This window comes from Amblyomma mixtum, chromosome 6 (genome assembly GCF_055824585.1).
Source record: "Amblyomma mixtum isolate Tamu chromosome 6, ASM5582458v1, whole genome shotgun sequence".
NCBI lineage: Eukaryota > Metazoa > Arthropoda > Arachnida > Ixodida > Ixodidae > Amblyomma > Amblyomma mixtum.
Window position 1 is genome coordinate 15,080,233 of NC_143017.1, and position 14,256 is coordinate 15,094,488.

At 46.6% G+C, this 14,256-nt stretch overlaps 1 protein-coding gene across 1 annotated transcript in view; it reads left to right on the forward strand.

The window, feature by feature from the left end:
• The first annotated feature begins 1,056 nt into the window (after nt 1–1,056).
• hh (hedgehog signaling protein) overlaps nt 1,057–14,256 on the forward strand; it is a 104,346-nt gene continuing 91,146 nt past the window's right edge. Inside the window, exon 1 of the mRNA XM_089547585.1 lies at nt 1,057–1,448. Coding sequence (XP_089403711.1) covers nt 1,134–1,448 — 315 coding nt within the window. The 5' untranslated portion in view covers nt 1,057–1,133. The remainder of the gene's footprint in view (nt 1,449–14,256) is intronic.

Sequence of the window (14,256 nt, forward strand, 5' to 3'; positions counted from 1 at the left end):
TCCTTTAACGGGGTGTATACTTCGTTTCTGCTTTATGAATAGCACGACTGAACTTTCCGTCGAGAACACGTAGGCCGTCTTACGGAGATATTGATTCTGAAATTTCCTTTGCTGTTTATGCTGCAGAAAAGCCACTGGAAAAAGCTTAGCAGCAGGTTTCTTCGTAAAAAAGAGCACCCTTTCGTTTCGCAATGCAAGTTTGATACCAGAGGCTCGATTGCTGCTATCTCCATCGTTTATAAGACAACAAATTGAAAGCACACTGAAACTACGGTTCCCCACAGCCGCCAGATTTACCCTGAACATGGCATCAGGTCAGCTGACCAAAATAATATGGCTTTCAAACGTACCGGCGGGCCTCAAAGGCCTAATCTTGCGACCCTTTTTATGGTGGTTTTGTTATCTGGAATCTCCGTCCCCCGGCGCATGAAACTGTTCAGATGCTGAAGCTTTCTTCCCCAGACTTCAAGTGAAGCTGTCAGCGGCAAAGCAGTGGTCAATATTGGTTTAGCAGCGAAAATAATGCGACAGAAAAAACGCGGACGCAGCTAAAGCTGATTTGCAAAATTTTCGTCGAAGGCACCGTAGAAGGGCGAAAAAGATAGGAAACAGCCGAGAAAGGCTCGCACCCTGATTGCGGCACAACGAAAGCGCGGGAGGAGTGGCCCAGCCGGCATCGCTGGAGCAGCTGCCGTACGCGAGAAAATCGCGCGCAAGTGCCGACACCGGGAAATCGGAGAAGCCGCGGACGTGTCGAGCCGCAAGCACAGAGCCGGACTTCGCCGACACGCAGCAACCAACACCACACCGACGTGTTCCGCGCATCCCCGCTGGGCGCGGCGAAAACGGTCCGGGGCCCAGCGGGGCCCGAACGCGTTCTTTCCCCTTCTCCTCTCGCGAGCCTCCGGGATCCTCACGGACGGGTGCTGGATGGAGAGGAGAAGGCGGTGCTGGCGTGCTGTACCGGAAGCGAGCACCTACGTCACGTGACGGGAGAGGCGGGGTCCGAGGGAGCCAATCGCAGCAAGCGGTGCGGAGAGGGCGTTCGCCGAGAGGCACGTTTGCGCAGCTGAGCAGCGAGACGCGACCATGCTGCGTCGTTGGTGGGTCCGTGACCGGGTCTCGGTGACCTGATGATGCGGGGCCCGGGTCCGGCCCGGCTCTGCTGCTGCTGCTGCGCGCTGGTGGTGCTGCTCTGCGCGTCGACGGCGCGCGGCTGCTCGCCGGGTCCCGGCGGGGGCCGACGGCGAAGCCCGCGCAAGCTGACGCCGCTGGTGTTCAAGCAGCACGTGCCCAATGTGCCCGAGAACATGCTGGCAGCCAGCGGACTGCCCGAGGGGCGCGTGGACCGCAGCCACAAGAGGTTCCGAGACCTTGTGCCCAACTACAATGCGGATATCATATTCAAGGACGAAGAAGGCACCGGCGCCGACAGGCTCATGACACAGGTGAGCGTCTTTCCCGGCCGCATGAATCGCTTTATTCACGTTGGTCTCTCCTCTCGAGTGCGAACAACTGGATGTCCTGTTTTCGCGATCACTTACTGATATTTTATTTACTCTTATTAAGCTTAGTCTGTTTCGTTTCTTCGTTCGTCTCCTCTAATTGCTTCAATTAATTGATATTCCCAGTTTTCTGATATGTTGTCACTGACGCCATGCGCACCATCAGAGAGTTTCTCAACAATCCTGTTAACTAGTTTGCAGCGCGGTCTCTGATGGCGCTTCATTTTGTTGCCGCAACGACATCCCCGACTGGGGCTAAGTACGCATGCGTCGCAAGCACCACCGCGCGATGAGCGTAACGGGATTCGTCGCACGCATCTTGCCGCTTCAGCTCAGCATTAGTGCTGCGCTACCGTTTCTGCCATGGCGTGGAAGCAAAAATTTACAAAGTTTAGGCTCGTGGCGTAAATGGCGCCGTTCAGAGAGTGCTACCGCTAACGTCATTTTTTGCATCTCTGCCCCTGCTACCCTTTGCTGAATGCAATGGAACGACCCTCGCTGTGAGATGGCTACCGCGCCTTTCCGTATATAGCCGACAAGCCAACTACGCGGCTTCAGCAGAGCAAAGTCGCTCGAGGTGCGCAGGATGGATAAGCCCTTTCAATCGGCCGGTGGCTCAAGCCACCTAGCCATGGCTCGCGAAACTTCACCCTTGTGTTGGTTTTAGCCACCAGTCATATAACCTTCGCTTAGTTAGTTCTACCCTCTTACGGTCCTTAAACCCCAGCAGCCTTTTGAATAAATCAGGCCCGCTGCTTTGAACTGTAGGGGGAAGCCCTTTTAGAGTAATGTGTCAAGTGTTCAGCCGTTTCCTCCGCCTCTCCACGCGCCCCGCATAGTGAAGCGCCACCTGTAGGCAACAGTGGTGTCGCTATCGAGTCTTTGCCAAAATGACCATTCACTGGAGCGTATGAGCACTTACGACACCCCAATCTGTGCAAGGTCGGGAGAACCTTTGTCCTCGCCTCGGGAGGCCTTTTTACCTTTAAGGGGTGCTGTACACGGCTGGAAAGCAATCCGAACTTTCTGCTTACTTTTGGCAGCGACGGTGGCAGTAATTTTCTCGCTGTAGAAGTGTGGTGTTCGTCTGTGGCGCAGCGAACATATGGATCGGCAGATTGCAATTCGGAAATCTGCCAGGCTTGTTTTTCTCAAAATTGCACCTGTGTTTAGCGGCTGTAAGTCGCGTGTGGTGAGGACATGCGGGGCGATTCTGTCCAGGAACGTCATAGGTCCGGCTGTCGCTGGGAGACGGAATAAAGCATTCGGGCGCTTTCGCTGAATGCATTTTAAGGGAGCCTTCCGAGGTTCCTTACCCATCCGTGACGGTGTGCGCTCCAGGCCTTGGGGTTCGACCTGCCCTCACGACACGTGGACAATCGTCTGAGCGGCTTCTGCGCACCAGCCGTGTGCTTCATGCTTCGAATGAAACGGATTCTGGCCTGTGCCCTGAGTAGTGGACGTGTACCAGTCAAGTTCCGGTTGCACGATTTAACCTGGCCTCTACAACCGTTGATGGAAAATAAAGCTTATCTCTCTAAATGTTCCGCCGCTATTGGGTAAGGCGTTCGGATTAAAGAGACCAAGGCGTTCGGCCACGTGTCGTCTGCACATCCCGCAATGCGCTCTCTCACCGCGGCGACGCTTTTCTCAGCCTCTCCGTGAAACGGCCGTGTGCTGTGCGACATTGGCGCTCCCCGAGTGTTCTAAAATGGTCTTTTAAAACAAATGACTTCAATGTACTGATGGCGCCCTCTGTTTTCTTTTTTAGCTTATTGATAGGCGTATTTTGTAACATCACTGGTTTTCATGTAGTCCTTAATTTTCCCACGAAGTCGGTCCGAGTTTCTTCAACATGTTATTTATTCGTTACCATGGTTTGTTCCTGTATTGATGCAAACAGGCGGAGTATTATGCTTATTTTCAGCGATATTGAGATATTCAAAGAGGGATTTCGAGCAAGACAGAAACATACCATGGTGTAAAAGTGCATGGAACTCAAAACGACTTAATGCTAGGTATTGTTGAAAGCTTTTTTTTTCCCGAATTCTCTTACTTCATCAGTGGAAACAAAAACCACTAATATAACAGCCAGGACCCCTGTTCATGCCCCATATGTTGCTGTGGTGTAAGTATACCGCACCATTTGCGTCGGCGCGCGGACGAAGCAGAGCGGTCTGGGGGAAAAGTATCTGCTTGTCGCCAGACGCCTTAGCCCACGTGAAAATAACTGGCGCAGTGACGGCGGTCCCCTCTCAGGATGTTTCTTTCCCCTCTGTGTCGTTTGGTGGTGGGCTGCCTCCGAAGCGGCGGCCTTCAGCGTTTATCGCCGCGGGCGTAAAGAGCTTCGCGGGATATCGTTCCCGCCGCGCATCGATAAGGCACTGGTCCCAGCCAGCGTCGCGCATACACCCCTCGCCGCCTTGGCTTCCCACAGCGGCGCGCACAGTCACGGTGTCGTTCGGGTTCTGGCGTTCCTAGCTGTGCACGGCAACGAAAGAGCTGCGGACTTGCCAAACGTGAACTCGAATAGCTTGCCTGCAAGTTCTTTGATACGCTGGAACCAGGATTTAGGGTTTGCCGAATTCTTGTCTCCTGTAGTGACTATTATACGTGTTTCTCGTGTCCACTGAGCGTGTTCATGCAGTCACATCGTGGAAGCATTGGGTGCCTACTCTTTTTTTTTAGGTGTTAGCAAATGCAGTGTGTTTTGTGCAGTTGTGTTTTCGTGCTTCTTGTATATGTTGCTCAGAACTTTTCTGCAAGTCACTCCTGCCTGGGTACTGAGCCTGCAGCATCTCGTAAACAAAAAAAATATAAATAGGAAAACAGGGAAAGTGGACGCAAACACAATGAAGAACACAGATTGGCAATCTATTAATGTCCTGCTCAGGGGGCATATGTTTTCCTTCAAATGAGGGGGCAAACTTCCCAAGGCGGCCACCGGCGCTCCACTCTAACAGAGCATTGCCATCCTTCAAGTAGCCCCGCCACGGTGGCTCAGTGGTTAGTGCGCTCGGCTGCTGAGCCGAAAGACGCGGGTTCGAACCCGGCCGCTGCGTCTGAATTTCGATGAAGGCGAAATTCCAGAGGCCCGTGTACTGTGCGATGTCAGTGCACGTTAAAGAACCACAGGGGCTCGAAATTTCCGGAGCCCTTCACTACGGCGTCTCTCATAGCCTTAGTCGCTTTGAGACGTTAGACCCCAGTAAACAAAACCATCCTTCAAGTGCGGGGGGAAAATAACGCAGTGGAAAATTTTGGAAGCGCACCATACTACCAAGAGGGAAAAAGATTTACTTAGCTACGCATCATGTAGTCCGATAGAGAGAAAAGAATATAGCTTGACTAAACCCCTGAGGCGGTAGTAGGTGGCTATCGCTTTCACATTGTGGGAAGCATCTATCCCTCCTTCTAGTAATATTTTTGGTGCGCACCTCCGATGTCATCAGTATGGGCGTTACATGGAATCTTCACTGTGTGTCCCTTCCGGTGGTTTTATCCTGCTTGCTGTAAAGCGTGTTGTGTCGCATCGACACCGGCAGGTGTGGCAAGGGTGAGGAATAAGAGGGGCCGCCGCACATCTGCAGTCGCTCTGAGACTGCACAGAGTCCTCCCTCTTACGCAACACTGAAAAGCAATCAAGCTCATCGAGCAGTCATCAAGGATAACCGCCGGCGCTAAACTATAATAAAATCTGACAAATCAGTCAACAGCGCGATAGTTATAATGATGTGATAGGGTCCCAACGCCACCCATGGCCTATGAGGGACGCCGCAGTGAAGGGAATTAATGTTATGTGTAATACGCATCCAATAATAACGATGCGCAATTGTGGAGGATGTTTCTGCTAATAAAGTTGGCTGTTTTTTTCATATTCTTTGTTTGGTTAAAGAGCGTTTTGTTGTTGTATCGTCCGCAGCATTGTGTCTCAAGGCACTGCTAAGGCGTGCCAACAGTACCCTTATAAAATTGGTCTATAGACTTCTTATTCACTGCCTATAGATATTGCTTTTAGTCTATCCATTGTCTATAAACTGTCTATAGAGAAAAGTCTACTAAAAGTGTATGCTCATAAATCTATAGATTGTCTATAGACTGCCTATGGCATTTTTATTGCCTGTAGACTGTTCTCTAGGATATGTCTATACACAGTCTATAGACTTAATAGACAAAAGTCTGTGGACACTCTATAGACTGTCTAAAACTGTTTTTGTAAGGGCAGGGTGCTTAACTTTTAATGGCTGACTTTTTATAACTGTCACATTTAGGCTCCTCATGTATTTAGAGGTTTTTAGCTCACTACGTAATATCAGCGTCAGTTTTCAGGTGTTCGAAAGTGGAAGTTTCATCGCCGCTGTAGGGCAGGGAATTTTTGGTTGCCACGCGACCGAAAACTGCGCAGCTGGGCGGCGCCCGTCTTGAGAATGCCCCAGCGGCGGTTTTGCCCTCGAGCAGCCAACAATTTCATTGCCCTGCAGCAGCGACGAAACTCTCGGAAATCTAAATCTGCATGCAATTCACCGTGATCTGGATGCACCTGTAATACTTCAAATATTAATTAATCAGCTTACTAGTTAACACGTCTTAGTTGTATTCGACGCTAAGCCCACAAGAAGCGACTTACGGGAACAATTTCTAAACGCACAATAAAATCCTAAATGTCTGTCCATCATTTGATCACATTGTGTTTTTTTATCAAATACTGACGTCCATTGCGTAATTATGTCGCTTACGACGGTCTTTTTCAACATGTAATATGTTTCAGTATAAGATATACATAGACAGTTTTTGTATTGGAACACTAGCCGTGTTTTCCTTGTATATAATATTCCATATAATATTGTTTTTTCTTTTGTTATATTTCAATCATGTATCGGCACTGCTCTACATTGTTACGGTCTCTTGGGCCTGGTCAAGCTGCCCCGAGCAGCTTTTTGCCCAAGAGCTCCAACCATGTATATATGCGGTCAAATAAATGAATTGAATTGAGCACCGCTGACTGTGCCATACCAAAGAAAGCGCGCTCTTATCTCAAAGAGCGTATATCTGAATATCGCTTAAAGTTTTAGGTGAAACACCCTGCACAGCCGAATTGGAGAGCGAAGCACGCTGCCATTCTTAGATACCTGCTGCGTCAGGTACTGACATGACGCCGAGCAGCCAAGAGCGCGCTCGCAAAGAATTCTTTCGTCGTGTCCGCTCACGTATAGCCACAGCCAATCGGCGCACCCTCACAAACGACGACACGCTCCCCGCCAGGCGGCGAGGAAACCCAACGGCATTATGGATGGGCCGGCAGCCGGTCGCGTCCCCTGATTTATGCGCGGTGTCTCACCTGCTTCCTCGCCTGTGCATCGCAAGTGCACTGAGCACGTCCACAGCGCCGTCTCTTGCCCCCCCCCCCCCCAAGGAAATTTACTGTCGGCGTTACCCGCGCTCGAGGGCGTTCGGTTTTTTCCTTCCCTCATTTTTCAAGCATAAGCGGGCGTGACATGGAAATGAAACTTTTTCTGCCGCTACATTTTAACGACTGCAAACTGCGCCGGCGAGTTCTTTATGAAACTGTTGTTTTGCCAAGGAGCAGATGAAGCGTTCAGCGTGAATCGAAAGAAGCCTTTTTGACCAGGAAAAAGGGCCTGCAGTGCGCTAGCGATGCATCGCTCTTCTTGTGTAAGATTTTCCTGAGTAAAGAACGAGTGTGCGGATGTCTTTTATGCGGCGACCTGAAAAGTTCAGCGCACGAAGTCAATTACGTAGAGTTTATGTTGTTTCATATGTATTTTTTTGGTGTTTACCTTTTTGTGCAATTTGATTCCGTTATCGTCCTTTTAGATCCCATTCAATGATGTCGCTATGGCCCATTACACCTCGTGCCATTTTGCATTTTCTTTTAATGAATCATCGGTTGCCTTTATCACTTTTAGCCCACCCTGTGCTAAACGTGTTTCCCTTTGGCGTTTTATGAACCTCGATAACCTTTTGACGTCATCATCAGCATGAATACGCCCATTGCAGGGCAAAGGCATCTCCGCTGCGGCCACCCTATCCCCGCTGACTTCTTAACCTCATCCGCCCACCTAACTTTCTGCCGCCCGCTGCTACACTTGCCTTCTCTTGGAATCCACTCCGTTACCGTTAAGCACCAGCGGTTACCTTGCCTTCGCATTACATGCCCTGCGCAGGCCCATTTTTTCCTCTTGATTTTGGCTAGGACGTCATTAACCCTTGCCTTCCTAAGCCACTCAGGACATGAACTGCAAAGCATGATCAGTGAGTTAGACAGGCAGAGCAGAACGGTGGGTCTGAAAATTAACATGCAGAAAACCCAAGTAATGTTCAACAGTCTAGCAAGGGAACAGCAGTTCGCAGCTGGTAGGGAGATGCTGGAAGTAGTAAGAGAGTATGTCTACTTAGGGCAGGCAGTGGCCGCTGACCCGTATCATAAGAGGGAAATAACTAGAAAAATAAGAATGGGGTGGAGCGCATATGACAGGTTATCTCAGATTATGAATGGCAGTTTCCCAATATCATTCAAGAGCAAAGTATACAACGCTGTATCTTTCCGGTAGGGTAAATTTAGGTGGGTGGATAAGATAACTTTTCGAGGATATGGTGGCCGCGGCAGGCACAGGGCAGTGTTAATTGGAGAATATGAGAGAGTTCTTTGTTGTGCAGTGGGCGTAGTGAGGCTGGTGATGATGATAATGAAACTGTAAAGGCCTTACACGGAATGACTGAGCAAAGAATAAATCCAAGTTTCTCAGCAGTTTTCTGAGCAAAGAGCCTCTAATGAGCTAAGGAGTACATGGCAAAGCATATAATAGTAAAGTATATGGGAAGCAATTAAAAGCAAGAAGACCTAATGGTAACGCACTGTCATGTCGTAATAATTAAGCGCCCCGTGATCATTCTTTCTCCAACATATCGTAATTTATTTTATATTTATAATAAAAGGGCAGCGATGCCGGGGAGGGAGCATCCGCCTTGCGTGCAAAAGGACGGGGGTTCGAATCGCGGTGCCGCGCAATTCTCCACCGCGTTAAAAAAAAAAAAACTCTACGTGTCGATGGGATTGCATAACCGGGCCTGGGGTACGGCCTCAATGCGAAGCGAGTATTCTGTCTTTAATAACCTCAATATTATAATTTGATTTGAAATTTTATATATTGTTTGTTGTTGTATACACGCATTTGATATAACCCTTGACCCCGCATAAAAATTATTTTACAAGCGGTGTAAGGCGGCGACATTTTCGAATGTGAATGTCAATATCTCTGTGCACTTTATATTGGTTCGTTAATTTTGGCTTTGTTGTAAACTGGAGTCGCGGCTCTGGTAATAATAGGTACTTCTTGGCCTTCCTTTATTCAGAACATTGGAAGCGCACATTAGCCCACTAACTCTTTTCTAGCTTATATATAAGAGTTTTGGAGTGATGGTGCTCGCACATGCAAAGTATGTTAACAAAATTTATTCTGCGCATTGGTAATCGCTTCAGTTTGAGTGTCTCAGACGAAGTTGTCGTAGAGAAAACGCGATCATCTTCGAATAAAAAGCTTTTGCAGGCGCACGACTCCGTTTCCGTAAACTGTATTACCAACAAAAGGGACCCTCTCATGTTGCTATGCACACAGTGAATGGTCCCGCACAAGAACATCAACTATTGCCCAAAACGATATTGCAAGCCGGATAAGCTTTGCCTACATCGGTTCTGATCGTGTGGTTACTCTCTTTCACTCTTACATCCTGTCCTGAAAGTTAGTGAGCTGACTGCGCTGAATGCTCATTTCGTTTAGGTTTTTTTTTCAAGTGCGGCAAAGAAGGCTTCTATGTCCTCACATTGAGTGAGGACATAGAAGTTGTCCACTGCCGTCGCTTTGCTCTGCCCAGTGGCCGGAAACACCGGCCGCGTTGAGACGTGCACCTGAAAGACGTGTTTTTGCAAACGGTGTGCGGTTACATTTCACTGGGAAAAGTGAAAATACAGAAAAAAAATATTTTATACTCAGGTTTGACTCGCTTCTGATCCCGTTGGGAAAGATCTTGTGTAGCTTTGGGTAATAATTCTGTAACCTTGCTTTAAGATGTTTTTAGCTACTATAAAGAAGTTGAAGCTTCTCAATAATACCATCTCACTCCTAGGTCGCTGTTAGCTTCACGTTCTCAATACTGAATCTAAATTGGCTTGTGACAAACATTACATAATTCTGGCAACGCTTACCCTTCCCGAGGACGGCGGCGCCAGTAGCTTGCCCAAAACCCTGCTGAAAAGAAGTTTTATGATGCACTAACCTCACAGAGGCTTCATCATAGAATATCATATGATTTGTATGATATATCATACATCTCTATAATATTCTATGACATCTCCATGATGACTGAATGATTTTACAGAAATGTATGACATTTGTATGATAATTTTCTATGATTTGCATGATAAGTCTTATGATATTTGTATGACAAACTGTATGAGTTTGTTGCATCATACAACTTTTTTTAAGCAAGGAAGCGCGGTGCATTTTACTAATTCTGGGATTAAGGGGCTATCGTGTCAGATTTTCGAGTTCCAGAAACACCAAACACCGCTGTACTAATTGCTGCACCTTTGCCCCAAGTTCTCTCTACCTGATGGAGAGGCTGTGGAAATTTGAACTAACCGCTTTATGACTCTGGTCGCGAACTAGATAGTCTGCAAACGCTCTTGAAGTAGGGGCAAAATTCTGACTCCCATTGGTAAGAATATACTTCGTGAAGAAGCAAACATTCATGTTTCGACTTATTAACAAAGTTTACAAGCAAAACAATGCTTCTGAGATATTTTCTCCAATTCTGTCATTCTGGTAATGAGCGCATTAAATCGGAAGTGCTATTCGTAATCATTACTCTCGTTAACCAATATTATTCCACTAATGGTAACTGAACGAATATTATGTCCATTGGACATGTAATTTTATATTTTAAAATAATGTACCGTTACACTTTAATACTGGCCTAGAATTACGACCTACTAGAGGTTTTTCAGGGAAATGTTAAAAGAAATCAGAGCATCTATTTTTTTTTTCAAACTGGTGTCAAAAGTTAGCCGTTTCTTGCAATTTTTCAATTACTTGAGATGTGAAGAACTGACTAAAAGAACTTATCTGTCTAAAAGTATGACTGTTCTCTGACGGTATTAGGAAGCACTGATAAATGCGGTGAAAAATTTCAGCCTCAAGTTCTCAATTTATCGTGTGCCATTATTTCCCTGAAAATCGTTCTTCATGGCAGTTATAACTTTATAAACGATGTTGGCGATCTTTCTTTTGTCAAGATTCACAAAATACTTTTTCCCTGCTGCCAACAGAGGAGTTGGCTGGCATTTATAGAAAAAAAAAAACATTGAGCTTCTACAAAAGTTTTGTTTTCTGGTTGTGGAGATCGATACTTCTCAAAAGCAGCGTTTTCGACACCTTATGAAATAAGATTTTTTTCCCGTAAAAACTACAGCGTTTCATGCAAAGCGAAAGCCCATTAGCTTGTGTCGACACATTTGCCCATCACATATAAAAAATTCATTGCAAACGTAAGCTGGTCAAGAGAAATATTTCTTTGGTCATGCAGAAAAACAAGCCTTTAAACCGTTAAATCTTGCGGGTTCCAAGAAAGTGGTTCTCTATATATTGTGGCGGATTATAGTCACTGCGAAACTGCGTTTCAGATGCCGTGCAGTTCTACGTCGATGGCTGTCTCCGGAAACTTTTCCACCGGAAACTAATTACAAGAAACAGTCTTGTCACCACTATAACCGTATATTTCACGCTCCTTACGCCCATCCAAAGTGCATCCCCACCGGTGCGAACCGGATTGCTACTCTTAAGAATTGCGTAACATCGCTAAGGGTCCTGTGTACACCTCCTGCGGGGCCCCCTTGTGGACATCGCCTGCGACCCGTCTGTTCGTGCAGCGTGTGCCTTACTTGCCAGCCTTATCGCAGATGCATGCACATGCCGGGAGCAGACCGGCACATGGCGCAGCACACTCACCGTTCCCGGCCGGTGCACAATTAGGGCCTCCCGAGGCCACTCGCTCCCATCAGCGGCCGCTAAGCAGAAGCAGGCGCCACCTTATCTCTGCACGCAGGTTTTGGGTCGGCGAGGCCTTTGTCGGCCGCGCTTGTTGGCGCGCGTGTTCAGGTCGTCGACTGTCGACGAGCCCATCTGGGGCGACCGCCAGAAGCGCTGAATGCGTCCGCCGCAAAGGTGGCGCCTCGTTTCCTTTGCCGCCCAAATTGGAATCACCTGCCCACAGCTTTTTGCCGCGGACTGGCTGCGCGCTCGAACGACCGTGAACCGTCGGGAGTGATGCGTCCCCCCCCCCCCCCCCCCCCCCCCCAAGGTGAGCGCAAGAACGGCGGCTTGCGGAATACTCACGCCAACTGCTTTTCGTCACTGCCGGGAGACCAGTGCAACTACCCAATACCTGTGACATGGGCACTTTCGAAGGTTATCGAGTCGAGAGCCTTCGAGATTATCGTTCGCTATCCAATTCGAAGAATCTTTGTGCCGCAGTTACACGGCAAACGTGATCGCTGCCTTTATATCGCCAACAATAATTTTGCAGACATGCTAGCAAGCAACCAAAAAGTTTTACCTGAAAAGGTTAAAAAGAAAATCTTCATTCGTGACGAATGGTTCTGAGAGCCTACTTGACTTATGTTTCACGACGCGAACAACTGAATTAGAATCGGGTGTCCTCACAACTGACGTAAGCGATCACATGCCGATATTCTTATTTTTCACACGTGAGACTAAAATAAGACCGCAGCTCAAGAAGGACAGCAACTCAAAATACAGACTGATAAACAAGAACACGATTGCTGATTTTCATGCATTAGTAAGCAAAATCGAATGGTCCGAGATATACACGTTGACGGATCCTCTTAAGGCGTACAGCCTTTTTGTTAGTAAAATCAAGGAACTTTATTGCAAGGCATTCCCTCTTAGACAAGCAAGAAGAAACAAGAAATGTAGAAAACCTTGGGTTGATACCGCGCTTTTAAAACGGATTAAAGAACGAGATAGGCTTTTTACCACTTTCATAAAGACAAGGCAACCAGAATACCTATCGGAATTCAAAAAGGTAAGGAATAAGCTAAGCCGCGACATCAAGCTGGCGCGTGAGAGCTATTATGAGAATAAGTTTACTCATATTCTTAATGATCCAAAAAAAGTCTGGAAATCATTGAATAATCTGCTCCCGCACAGTGAACACAGCTCAATTTCTGAGCTCACTGACAACGGTGTCGTATTCACAGGGACTGCGCTGGCAGATAAGTTTAATCAGCACTTCTTAAATTGTGGTGCGTCAAATGCTTTCGTTTCTGACAGCCCGAATTATCAGTCATATATTCCATGCAGTATGAGAAAATCTCTGTTTCTTGCACCAACAGTCGAAGCTGAAATAAGTAGCTTATTCTCCAAGTTAAAAAATTCCACATCATGTGGTGTGGATTGCATAAAGGCAGAACCAATAAAAGCTGTGGTGGCGCTTATTAGTAAGCCTATGGCACATATATGTAATTTAATAATGTGTACTGGTTCATTTCCCGATGAGTTAAAAGTTGCACGAGTAACGGTAATTTTTAAAGGGGGAGACAGAAACGACATGAACAACTACAGGCCGATTTCAGTTCTACCAGTTTTTTCAAAAGTCATAGAGAAAGCTATTAATGACAGGATTTTAAATTTCTGCACCCGAAACAGCATTTTAACAGACCACCAGTACGGTTTCCGGAAACACCAATGTACCGAAACGGCGCTGCTAAACATTAAAGAAAAAATAATAAGTAATTTTGAAGACAAGTTGTATACAATAGGAATATTTCTAGACTTTAAAAAAGCGTTTGATTCTATTAAGCATGATATCTTGTTTCAAAAGTTAAATGAGTATGGGATCAGAGGTACCGCTCTTAACTTAGTTAAAAACTACTTAACGAACCGACTCCAGTATACCGACATTCAAAACCACAAATCATCACTTGGTGAAATTAAATTCGGTGTTCCGCAGGGGTCCATTCTGGGGCCGCTTCTTTTTCTCTTATACATTAATGACATTACAAACGTGCCCCTAACACCTGACATAATTATATACGCTGATGACACTAATGTTTTTTTTTCTGGCGAAAACTTGTATGCTCTCCAACAAGAAACAAATATCTGGCTCGGTAATCTTTCGGAATGGCTTCGAGTAAATAAGTTAGAACTAAACATTAAAAAGACAAAATACGTTGCCTTTCGCCCTCGTAACAAGTGCATTGATGACAGCATAGTAATCAAATTCCGTGATGAAGTCGTCCAGCGCTCCACTTGCCATAAGTTCCTTGGTGTTACGTTTGAAGAAAACTTAAACTGGACCGCCCACGTCGACAGCGTGAAAACCAACATTGCACGATCCATCGGTATTATTAATAAACTAAAGCATCTCTTTCCTTCTCGATTAAAAAAACAGTTGTACTATAGCCTAGTACATTCGCGCCTCCAATACTGTTTATCTGTCTGGGGTACCACGACGAAAACTAACATCGACAGCTTGCTAACCTTGCAGAAACGTATGATGCGTGTCGTTGAAAATGCGCCCTATAGAAGTCATTCTGCGCCCCTTTTCAAGAAGAATAGTACATTAACAATACAAAATCTTATTAACAAAAAAACAGCTATTGTAATATTTCGAGAGATCAGCCATAATGAAAGCGCCTTTTTCAAAACATACC